The following is a 12,615-nucleotide window of genomic DNA, read 5'->3' as shown; positions in this document are numbered from 1 at the left end:
CCTGCAGCTAGGAGAGTAGCCCACCCTTTGGAAGACATCCTGCATCGTTCCAGTTCCCAAGAAGAACAGGCAGCGAGCTGAATGACTTCCGACCGGTGGCATCACTTCACACCGATGAAGACTTTGGAGCGGCTCTTCCTCAGCCTCCTCAGACCTCAGGTACAGCACGCCAGGACCGCCTACAGTTTGCGTACCAGCCAGACGTGGTTGTGCGAGGCGCCATCTCTACCTGCTACACCGGGGCACTCCCATTGGATAAGGGGAATGCACAGTGAGGGTCCCTTCTTGGACTTCTCCAGTGCCTTTAATACCATCCGCCCCCCATATATCCAGGACAAATTGATCGGATGGAGTGGACCCTATCTGGTGGACTGGATCGAGACTACCTCACCGACAGGCACAGTACGTAAGGCTAAAGGACATCATGTCTGACACTGTGGTCAGCAGCACTGGAGCCCCCCAGGGCACAGTGCTGGCCCTCTTCTCTTCACCTGTACACCTCGGACTTCTGCTACAACTCGGAGCTGTGTCCATACAGAAGTACGCAGATGACACAGCCATCGTTGGGTGTATCAGCGGTGACAGGGAGGAGGAGTATCGGAGTCTGGTGGGGGACTTTGCTCTCTGGTGTCGCACTAACGCCTACAGCTCAACACCTCTAAGACGAAGGAGCTGGTCATTGACTTGGAGGTCCAGACCAAGACCACGACCGGTCCTGCTAGAGGGAGTTGAGGTGGAGGCAGTTAGTTCAGTCGTACAAATACCTCGGGCTGTGGCTGGACAGCAAACTGGACTGGACAACACACAGCAGCCACCTGTATAGGAAGACACAGAGCCGGCTGTACTTCCTGAGGAGGCTGCGCTCCTTTAACATCTGCAGCAAACTGCTGTGGATGGTTCTACCAGTCATGTGGTCACCAGTGTCCTCTTCTACACTGTGGTGTGCTGGGGGGGCAGCATATCAAAGAAGGACACCCACAGGCTGGATAAACTGATCAGGCGGGCCGGCTCTGTGGTCGGCATGAAGCTGGACTCACTGGTGACGGTGGCAGAGAGAGAGGACATTGGACAAACTGCTGGACATTACTGACAATGCCAGCCACCCCCTGCACACCGTCATCAGCACCCAGAGGAGCGGTTCAGTGGAAGGCTGCTCCTTCCCAAGTGCCGGCAAACAGACTCAAGGACTCCTTTGTCCCTCATGCCTCCGACTATACAACTCCTCACTAGGGGGGAGGAGGAAATAGGGCAGAGAGGACAATACATACATACATACTACATATATACATACATACATACATACATATACATACAACACATACATACACACATACATAATACTGCACACACCTGGACTTAAATTCACACCTGGTCAATTTATAATCATTTTTAACACGGACTAAACACTGACACTTAATAATAATTTATGGTCTTTCTTTGTTATTTGACAAATGTTCTTATAGTTGTTATAATTTTTATTGGTATTTTGTTGATTTTGTTGTCTTTATACTGTCTTTTTATCTATTTTTTATTTCTTTGTTCTTGCTAAAAACTGCTGCTGGAACTTTCAATTTCCTGCGGGAGTCATCCCAAAGGATCAATAAAGAGAAGTCTAAGTCTAACACAAAAAAAAGTTTAAAAAATCTGAAAATCTTCAGGGGCTGTAGCTCAGTGATAGAGCTCATTTTCAGTCTCAATGCCCAGATGTGTTACAAGATTTTCAGTGAATATTGTGCTGTCCAGCGATGGTGGTATAGTGGTGAGCATAGCTGTCTTCTAAGCAGTTGACCTGGGATAAATTTCCAGCCATTGCAGTAGTTTTCATTGTGTGGTTACTTGCTTTATTTGTGAAGATTAGCCAGAAAGGTTACTTGCCCAACCTAATTTGATAAATTTTAGATATCTGTTATGGTATAAATAAGGGAGAATATCAATCAATCAAGCTGCCTCCATGAGGATCCACAGACACAGTCAGTGCACTACGATTTGCACTTTGCCCGAGTCTGGTAACTACTACTAACCAATTGAAAAGTTTATGAAGATTTGTGCTAACAGATATACGCTTCTCAAGTTGTCGTGGCCGAGTGGTTAAGGCGATCGACTAGAAATCCATTGGGGTCTCCCCGCGCAGGTTCAAATCCTGCTGACATCGAATGGCATTCTTTAAGAGTGAGAGCAAACCACATCACAGTAAACTAATTTCCTTGTGGGGAGTCATCCCAAAAGGATTAATGAAAGATAGTCATGTCCATTTATGAAAAAAACTGAAAATCTTTAGGGGATGTAGCTCAGTGGTAGAGCTCATGCTTAATGTATGAGGACTGGCATCTCCAGCAGGTATTATGGTAGAGTCTCTTAAAAGAGCTGCAACAGATATTACCTCCTGTGGTAATCTGACTGGCAGGGTTATAGAAGTAGTGGTAGACTAAGACCTCCTGTTACACAAACTAAGCGGTATGCGGAAGCATGCTGGGCCCTCTTTTACCTCAGACTAACAAGCACTTTAAATGTACATGGTTTTACAGTTTCTATTTTACTGTATCATGTACTTGTACTGTAATACATTTATGTATTACGCTCCAGTTTTTATGGGTTCATGGCGGTTATGAGCACTGTAGCTTCCATTTTTATATTTATTGAAACTTGACATGCATTAAGTTTACTCTTCTGCAAGTGGAGACATTTCACATCAGAACACTTGCAGCAACAGAGACTTGTTAACAGACTGGAACAGACTTAACTGATAGCATACAAATAATAAGAGAAGGTTTTGATCCATAAAACCTCTGGGTTATGGGCCCAGCACGCTCCCGCTCTGCTCTCAGGGGTTAGAAAATCGCGTGATGACATTTGAGGGAAGGTGGCCACCAAGGTTCCAACAGCTTACGGTGTAAAGTTAAACATTTGGTAGGACCTTGCAACTATCTTTTAAGTGAGCTTCCTGATAAATCCTACATTGATCATTCACATGCAACACTTCTGATGGCTGGTGTTTAATGCAAAGAAAGTCTGGAGCATTTATTGTAGAGAATAAGAAGCTGACACTGAAGTATTGAGACAACAGTGACTGAAAATCTAATTCAATCTACATATCGGTCTTCTCTTAAAGATCTAAATAGATTTCTCACCTCAGAGTCATCTGGAGCACGTAACGATTAGCTTCTGTCCCTCTGAACCCTGAGTGACAATCACTCTGCAGTGAATGAGAGCAGTTTCCCCCCCCCCAGTCTAATCAAGACTATACTTTTCAGGGATCATTTAAGAGTTTTGACTTGAGGAATGTGTTTTCTAAAGTGTTTGGTCTCGCTGACCACGATGATGAGTCGTGATATTCCTTTCTAAGCGTGAAGCTGACAGAGAGTAATGATCATTTCATATGCTCTCTGTCATTGATGATCGTTGTTAGCTTCTTTGCGGAGTATGAGGAAGGAATATAATCAGAGTGGTATTGGTAGATATGTGGAAATTAACGGTAATACAACACAGTAGGCATCCACTAAAGGTTGTGTCGTTGCTGCTGACAGATTCAGATCATTATTCTAAGTGTGTGATAACATTACGGGTTTCACAATTGTTGAGCCTCAGGTTAACAAGGAACATCTAAGCAAGGTGATTGATGGATGATCCTAGTTACTTCACCAAGTTCAGGCCAAATGACACAGCTGTAAGAGACCACATGGGTTAGCTTCCAGCTTTGTAATATATGCAAATGGCAGCTGTGGGATTTGAACCCACGCCTCCAGAGAGACTTAAGCCTTAATCCAGCTCCTTAGACCCCTCGGCCACACCACCTGCAAGTGTCAGCTCTCCACATCGTGACAGATACAGGCACTGTAACTAATGGCATGCTTGTTAATGTTATTGGAAAAAAAACCTTTGCAAGGAAAAAGCCAATACTTTATTAAAAACTGCAAATACTTTAGTACAAAATGTTATCACACTGCCATTTTTCTCTGGCATTGATTTTAGAATATTGTAACCAGCATTAAGTGAATAAATTTGGGATGACTCCCGGATGGAAATGGGAGCCCAGATTCCTCTCGGGCGTGCCGCTCACGGACTTGCCCGTGTAGAGCTGCATGTGCCGTGCGTAGCTGGAGCCGGCGTCGCAGGCCACCCAAGACTTGAGTCTGTACCTTGCGGGCTTGCTGGGCATGTTACGGTGGCCGGGAAGTGCAAAACAACATTACAAAGTCTGAAACACTTTTACAAAGATCGAGACAAATTTACATTTAAAAAACAAATTAACAAAACGCAAAACACTTTTACAAAGAACAAAACAAATTTACATTTTAAAAAACAAATTAACAAGACTCAAAACACTTTTACAACGAACAAAACAAATTTACAAACGACAGATTCTTCACGGAAAGGGAATGTTCCACACACCGGAAGTGACACGAAGTAATACGGAAGTGACACGGTGTTGTTGGTGAGCGCGGGCAATTCGCGTTGTAGTTGTGGAGTAAATGGCGTAAATGAAGTTTATGGTGACCGAGCATGGACTGCGACCGAGGGATATTTTGCCCGTTTTGTGGCAAACACATGAACACATTAACGCGGTTTTGCTTCACGTGTGGCCGGTGTTTGGAGTTTCTAAAGGACGCGGACCAGACGGAAACACTTGAAACGCAGGCGTCGTCTCGACAGCCGGACAGTGTTAATCAAAGTAAGTGTAGCAAAACAAAAAATGCTATCTATCTGGGGCCATGTGACTAAAAGTCAGTAATGCTATGATTTTCTTGAGCGGCTGCTGACTTTCTATTTTGAAACGGAACTCTGTCCATTTCAGCCGAACATCCATGCCCATCATACAAACAGTTCATGGAGTACAGAAGCTCCAAGTCTAAAGAACGACAGGCTTTTAACTACGGGCCAAAACGAAGAAATAGGCCTAAAGAAAGAAAAAACGTCCAGGTAAGTTTGACCGTCCTATACAATTTTGCAAAGCTCTATATGTATTTGTGTGTATGTGTATATTTATTTTACCTACGTATAAATTATTTATATATTTATTTTACTAGATAAACGTAGGATTGATGGTGCCACATGGAACTGATGGAACTGATTTAAAACCTCTAAGAGGGAAAACGCTCCCGGTATTTACAGACCCAGAAGTAGCAGCACCCGATCTACTGAAACAAGCTGTGCAGAAAATGAGAACATTTAACAAGGACATGCACGAAGGACCTTATGTCCTTTTGTATCCAGACTGCTCAGAGGTGGTCCATGTGCCCGGGTCAGAAAGGCCATTCAAATTGGCAGAATATAAAAAGGAAATAGGAAAGGCATATTCCAGGATCACTTTTTTCATTTGCCTAGAAAAACACTATAAAGGAGGTTAGTGGATCTCATGATTTCATATTTTTTTACATATTTAGATACTCTGCTGGAGAATAGATAATGGTTGTTTGATTTATTATTTTGAGTGGATGATACCTCAGACTCTGATTCTGAAATTGTCATCACAACAAGGAGCAGAGCCGAATTCAATCAAGCTGACACTTTGGTCAGTTACTTCTCTTTTTTAAAATATGTATGTATTTATGTAAATATTTGTATTGTATTACTTTATTAGATGTACATTGGATTTTAAGCATAAAATATGTCCTGGTCAATATTTGAGTGGTAAAAGGCTTGTTTTGATTATTTTGCGGTACTATTATGCAGTAACCCAGACAACCATTCAGCAGTGATTTATGCTGTTTGTGGTAATGGAACAACAATAGAAGCTATTGATCATTTTATCCATTTCCTCTCAGGTTTCTGAACCAAAAAATCAAAGTACTCCTAAACACAAACTGGAAGATGAAAGGAAGGTGTCGCACGCTTGGACACAAAGGAACTTTCTGGCTGGCATGGGTTGAAATTATTTCTTTAGTTCTTGACTGGAAATAATAATTAATTTTTTTGGGTTACAGTGCTTTCAACCGGGTAGAGTGCTATTTAGCAGATATTTCACTACTCATTCACATACACATTAAACTTTATATTGCTATTTTTGGAGATGTATTTTCCACTTTTGCTCACTGGAAATACAGAAACCCTGCACATGAGCTCAACGTTGCTACATGCTATTGACTGTTTCTGTAACTTGCTCCCTACCTAAAGGACACACAGCTGCCTGTCTGAGCTTTACTTAACAGAATAAACCTACAGAAATACAGTTTCTCTTTCAGGTGAATAAACACAAATGACACAAATTAACCAAACTATTAAAAAATATGAGAATGATCCAGTCCATCATAGTCCCACATCATTGTGGGTCTCACATAGACCTTTATTGAATTGGCGCAGTCAACCTGAACCAATTAAACAAACTTTTTTTCTGAACTTTGTCAGGGAGTCAAATAGATGTAATGAGAGACATGTTTTGTATCTAGTGATAATCAACCAATAGGAATTTGGGTTGCATACATAATGTTTACATGATTTGACTATTGTACGCTGGAAGGACACTTGCTGGTTTAAGATGTCCACAACACCCACTCTAGCCCAAAGCACCCTGGCCACTAGAAAAGACCCACCTACTACTATGTGTTACTCAAAACTACATTATAGTCTTTATCATGGAGCTAATCATTTGTGTTTTATCATGTTTCAGACAAGCACCAGGACATTCAACAATTCAGCCAGGACAGGTAATAAGGGAGACTGTGGCTGCATGACATTTCTTGCTTCCAATGTTGTTGTTGTTTCAGACATTTTAATCTGTTTTTCAGATAGTAATATCTGATGCTGAGGATCTGGATCAACCTGAAACAAATCCAGAAAAAAATTCTTGCTACAGGTAAGTAAAAAAAATAAAATAATGACTGACATAATTTATATTTACTGATTACACGGGGAAGGCATTTTTGTTTGTAAGATGTTTTGACATGGAAATGGTCATTACCAACAGTAAATACACAGACCTGTTTTCACCCAATGTTGAGCCAGAGGATGAAGAGCCTGTTGCTGTCAATGTGAAGAATATCCAACACACAGCAATGTAATATGACAGCTTTTGACTATAGCACTCCAGTATTTTACAGTGCAATAGTTCTGGTATATCTGGAATATTCACAAATGAAGTCACTTTTTGTCATTACAGGGAGGAGACGGACATTTCATTACCTGACATCGTGGCAAACCTGTCGCTTCCTATTGATCATAAAAGAGTCAGTCGGTTCAACATCTCAAGGGCTAATGTTTGGGATGGGGCAGTCAGAGGTTTCAAGCGTACAACATATTCTGAAACCTGTGACATGCTGGTCAAATTCACTGATGATACTGGTGTTTTGGAAGAGGGAATTGACACGGGTGGTCCAAGACGAGAGTTTTTAACTCTACTAATGAAACACCTAAAAGACCGGCCCATTTTTGATGGACCAGAAGGACATCGGTTCTTGGTCTACAATGCAAATGGTATGCATATGGGTTAGATGTGTACTATAGGCTACTAATGGTTGGTTAATGATCATTGACCATATATATCACATGACATATGCTTGTATATTACAGTATATAATGCATTTTGTTATAATTTTGCATTATGACTTCATTCACAGCTGTTAGGGAGGATGAGTACTACCTGGCAGGAAAGATGATTGCTGTGTCAGTTGTGCATGGAGGTCCAGGACCCCATTTCCTGTCAGAAGATCTTGTACATTATCTTTCAGGCCAGCCTTCATTCAAAGCACCAATTAATTTAATAACTGATGAAGACATAGGGAAAGCTTTGCAAGAGGTGAGAATAGCATAAGGGCTACAGTATGGTAGGGCAGAGTTTTACATAGTTCCTGAAGTGTTTTGAGACAATGTTTAATTCCTATATCACGTGCAGAATTTGTTTCATTGATTTATTAGTCTTTGATGCTGTAAAATTACACCATGCTATGTATGTCATTAAAATAGGCTAGGAGATATAGTGCATACAGTTATTGACTGGGGGTTTGTCTTTTCATGTCTTTCAGATTGAGAGTGCTGCTTCATTGGATGCTCTGCAAGAATGCATGATGAGACACAGCACAATGTTACAGACAGCAGGTTGTCTGAGGCACGTGGCTACTGTCGAAGAAAAGAAAGAAATCGTGTCCGACTACCTTCAGTGGTATATTATTGACCGCAACTCATCTGTAATTGACAGGTAAGATTCTTTTTATAAATGTTATGTACGATTTTTTAGTTAAATGCCTCATTGTCTCCATGTTTGGTTTATGCAAACATGTATATCTGTTATCAATTTGTCACTGTGACAGAATTTGTACCTTAGTGTATTTCAACTATGTGATGTCGCTTCCTTCTGTCTTGTGTCACACTACAGTGCCTTCATTAAGTCTGCACATCTTATATATTCAATTAAAAATAGATATTAATCTTTTTCCTCATCAATCTACACACAAAACGAAATTAGATTCTCTTCCTGACTAACTCCATAAAGTTCAAGAGGAAAATAAGTCCAGTTACCCCTTAAAGTTATCCATCCACATCTGCTACACATCTGGCTGCAGAGTGATGGTTTGAGGCTCACTTGATCCATCAAACCCTTGATGACTGCTGCTTTTTATCCAACCACCTGCTCAATACTGTACCAGTGTCACTTACATCTGAATCTATTCCTGCCCTCAGTTCTCATAGAGATCCAGTCACACGCAGAGGTTTTAGTGTAAGTGTCCATGAAAATATATACAGATATAAAGAGTGTGGGGATGTTGATGGGTGTGTAAAGGCTGTAGCTTCATACACGAGGAATCCAGGCTGGAATTACTTCCATAGGTGCTCAACACCATACTGAGAAAAGGCTCACTAACTTCTGCAAATGTGATATTTCAGTTTTTTTCTTCTTTTTTATTAAATTTGCTACAATTTTCTCAAAACCTGTTTTGCCTAGCTTATGATGTATTGTGTGTAGACTGATGACGAATAATATTTTAAATGAAATCTCTAACTCAAAGTTTTGAAACATTGCATGGGCTGTGTAGACTTTCTGAAGGCACTGTATAAGTGCTCAAGCCACCTAGCCATTCCAGTCTTTGTCGTTTAAAACTTAGATTGTAACAATTAACTTTTAATGTGCAATGCAAAATAGTTTTTTTTTAATTCAATGGTCAACAGAACAATTTCCTCCCAAATGTTTAAGGTAGATAGTAATTGAAGAGAACATTTGTTTTCTTAGGTAATTTAAATTGGCACTATACAACAGTGAATCAATGTTTGTGTTCACCATGTAGATTCAGAGATGGTCTTTCAACCCTGGAGTTTTTGACTGCACTACAGCAACACCCTACTTTGCTGGCCCCTGTTCTGTGCCACCTGAAAAGCGACTCACTGCTTTTGAACTTGAGAAACTCTTCAAACCTGACCTCAGTCCATCAGGGAGTAATCGACGACTTAAAGAAAGTCAACCCATGGCCTATTGGGCAGATTATCTCCTTGATTGTGAAGGTTTGTTAGTTTGTTTTTTATAACAAGTTAAGAAAACGCATGCCAATGATTTATCTGAATTGTTTTTCTTTGTAGAAGGCCAGGCTGCTGTGTCTGTGGAAGATGTTTTGATGTTTGCTACTGGGCTGTCTTCACTTCCCCCATCTGGCTTGGAACCACCGCCACAAATAGAGTTCCTGAATGACTCTGCGTTCCCCATGGCAAACACATGTTCAAACTCCTTGAGATTACCACTCCTAGACTCATTCACTTTGTTTAAGTCACAAATGGACTTGGAATTCAAAATAGTCCAGGATTTGGCTGTTTCTAAGCTATATGATGATGACTCAGAGTTAAAGCTGTGTTAAGGTGCACTTTAAAGTGAAGTTGCCAAAGTTGATTTTATAATGTAACAGTATGTGAGCATGTTTTTTTTTCTCAGTTAACATTTTAAAAATGTTTTAGATATGTGACTGGGATCCCTTAATTTGTCACTGTTTTAGATAAAGAAGTACTTAAAAGAAGTTGTTCTTTACTACAAATTTTAATAAATATTCATTATTTTTGATTAATTTACTTTACACTTAAACAGCAAAGCTGTGGGTGACAGATTCGTAAACATTGTGTTCAGACAGTGTTCCACCACTACAATAAAAACTCCCTTTTTGATCCTTTCATAGCTGAGCAATTTCTTTTAGAATCATGTACAGTTCTGATGCAGACTCCCAGTTTCTGGCTTCAGTAACTGATTGTGGTCCATGGCAAAGTCCAAGTACTCCTGCATGTTTGGGTCCCCACAAGGAGTAATGAACAGGCTAGCCTCAGGAAGGGCATCCAATTCAGCCTGTTGAATTGGAAATGCACAGTCTCTGGAACCAAACCTATGTTAAATAGAAAACATAATTGCATTTGTTTTCATTTAAACTAAAACGTTAGATTAATACTTTTACCTATTTATCACCAATGTATCACCTGTGTGGTAAGTAGTAGAGTTCATTGGGCACTCCTCCTGGACATGCTGCTGTTCTGGAAGGGCGAATCCTGTGACTGTTCCACAGTCTCACACACTCATCTAAGTCCTTCTGAATAACCTCACCGAAGCAGTATCTCAAGAGACACTGTGCTCATGACTCCGTTAAAGTATCCGGCATCTCTAAGGTCCGTAAATAACTCCATCCAGAACTGAGACCTATAGAAACGGATAGACATTTAGTTAAACCTTTAAGTGTATACACGTTGGAATAATAAAATCAAAGATTAGTTGTAATTAAATTTATGGGTTGTGCATCTTTTGGTCATTCAATTTTCTTTTCAGAAACTACCTTCCTTATATTTTTCAGATATTTTTATTGTGCTCGTTTTTTCTTTTTCTATTACTCGTTCCAGAGAAGAAAATCGAATGACCAAAAGATGCAATGAGCCTTTATGAACGTTCACTCATCTCCCCTTTCTAAATATAGACCACCAGGACTCAATACGCTGGTTATTTATAGATGAGCCGTACATGTGACTGGACGCTCCAGAGTAGTAGTCACTGTGATGGTGGCGTAGGGTACATTGAATTGCAGCCATTATGCCGTTCTCAGTGCCGCAATCAGTCCTCAGTCTCATGGGGATGACACCGAGGTTTTGCACACATGACATGAAATAGTGAGCAATCACCGTTGGGTTATTATTTGTTGGTCCACATTCAAGCCACAGTACTTTACGTGAAAATCCATCTATGCATCCCAAATGGCCACACCGAATGGCTTAAGTTTATCATAACCATCTGCGTGCCACATATAGTTAGGTCCCATTGAGTGGTAGGTTCTTCTTGTAAACCTTCTGCGTGTTCTGCTCTCACACCTCGAGGATTAAGCTCCCGGAGCAAATTCATCACATCATCTCTCTTCACTCGAAGATTGTACTTTTGTTTAAGTACCTGCCACATCGTGCGGTAGCCAAATAGTTATCCAGGTCCACGAAGTTCCAATCTGATGGCGTTACTCACGGTGTTTGGAGAGGAATAATCCTTTCGGCGGTACAACCCGGCTTCGTTCAGTTTACTTTTAAGAGTCCTCAAGCTGATGTTTACACCGTGTAGGCTTGACATCATGTCCACGATTACAGCGTAGGAATGGCCCTCGTTAAAATACTGAACGCAATGATGCAGTATGTCCGGTGTTTCCGTCTGGTCCGCGTCCTTTAGAAACTCCAAACACCGGCCACACGTGAAGCAAAACCGCGTTAATGTGTTCATGTGTTTGCCACAAAACGGAAAAATATCCCTCGGTCGCAGTCCATGTTCGGTCACCATAAACTTCATTTACGCCATTTACTCCACAACTACAACGCGAATTGCCCGCGCTCACCAACAACACCATGTCACTTCCGTATTACTTCGTGTCACTTCCGGTGTGTGGTACATTCCCTTTCCGTGAAGAATCTGTCGTTTGTAAATTTGTTTCGGGACTTGTAAAAGTGTTTTGAGTCTTGTTAATTGTTTTTTAAAATGTAAATTTGTTTTGTCTTTGTAAAAGTGTTTGAGTCTTGTTAATTGTTTTTTAAAATGTAAATTTGTTTTGTTCTTTGTAAAAGTGTTTGCGTTGTTAATTTGTTTTTAAATGTAAATTTGTCTCGATCTTTGTAAAAGTGTTTCAGACTTTGTAATGTTGTCTTGCACTTCCCGGCCACCGTAGCATGTACTGACAGAAGACGCATCGACCTGTGGAAGTAGCGTGTCCAAACAAGAAGATGGAACATGATGGAACGAGATGGAAGAATAAATTAAAAATTTTTAGATAACACAAACACACACACACACACAAAGAAAGACAATTGTACGGCAATGGTACAAAAAACAAAACGAAAACAACAACAAAGCAACAAATACAACACCTTGAAATGGCACCAGCTGCTCGTCCACCTTCACGTCGGTGCCCGGGTTGTAGAGGCGAGGCAGCTGCCGCGTCCACTCGTCCCACACCTCTCGTTCGGCCGCCAGTTTGTCCGAGGCTCGGCGGGCAGCTCTCGACTCGCGGTCGTCGAATCGCAACAGTCTAGAGTACGCGTGGAACTGCTTGATTGGCATCGTGGCGCGGAAAATGGCCCTGCCGCTCTCCTCGTGCCACAGGCTCTCCAAGGCCCTGTTGCGGGACCGGTACACGCCCGCGAGGAGCAGCAGCTCGAGGTAGGCTTACAGGTCCGTGACGTCCATCACTTTCCACT

At 41.3% G+C, this 12,615-nt stretch overlaps 1 protein-coding gene and 1 non-coding gene across 2 annotated transcripts; both read left to right on the top strand.

The window, feature by feature from the left end:
* Positions 1 to 3,234: 3,234 nt before the first annotated feature.
* On the top strand, positions 3,235 to 3,447 carry LOC116681978 (small nucleolar RNA U3). Its single transcript, XR_004330168.1, has one exon. It is a non-coding gene; the product is annotated as a small nucleolar RNA U3 (small nucleolar RNA).
* Positions 3,448 to 6,533: 3,086 nt separating this feature from the next.
* LOC116681977 (G2/M phase-specific E3 ubiquitin-protein ligase-like) lies at positions 6,534 to 9,652 on the top strand. The gene is made up of 8 exons (XM_032509694.1): positions 6,534 to 6,641; positions 6,723 to 6,790; positions 6,902 to 6,991; positions 7,094 to 7,407; positions 7,551 to 7,729; positions 7,956 to 8,128; positions 9,213 to 9,426; positions 9,502 to 9,652. Exons 1-8 carry the CDS (start codon positions 6,570 to 6,572, stop codon positions 9,535 to 9,537), a joined length of 1,146 nt encoding a protein of 381 aa, XP_032365585.1. The 5' UTR covers positions 6,534 to 6,569; the 3' UTR covers positions 9,538 to 9,652.
* Positions 9,653 to 12,615: the final 2,963 nt, after the last annotated feature.

This window comes from Etheostoma spectabile, unplaced genomic scaffold, assembly GCF_008692095.1.
Source record: "Etheostoma spectabile isolate EspeVRDwgs_2016 unplaced genomic scaffold, UIUC_Espe_1.0 scaffold00018775, whole genome shotgun sequence".
In the NCBI taxonomy this organism is placed as follows: Eukaryota; Metazoa; Chordata; class Actinopteri; order Perciformes; family Percidae; genus Etheostoma; species Etheostoma spectabile.
Note: the sequence above shows the minus strand (reverse complement) of the source record. Positions and strands in the feature narration are given on the sequence as shown.

Bases quoted from the DNA above. Each gene is read 5' to 3' on its own strand.
- LOC116681977 (XM_032509694.1), top strand. From the start codon at position 6,570: ATGGAGCTAATCATTTGTGTTTTATCATGTTTCAGACAAGCACCAGGA. The intron at 6,642-6,722 runs GTAATAAGGGAG...TCTGTTTTTCAG, and splicing joins CAACAATTCAGCCAGGACAG to ATAGTAATATCTGATGCTGA. The intron at 6,791-6,901 runs GTAAGTAAAAAA...CATTACCAACAG, and splicing joins GAAAAAAATTCTTGCTACAG to TAAATACACAGACCTGTTTT.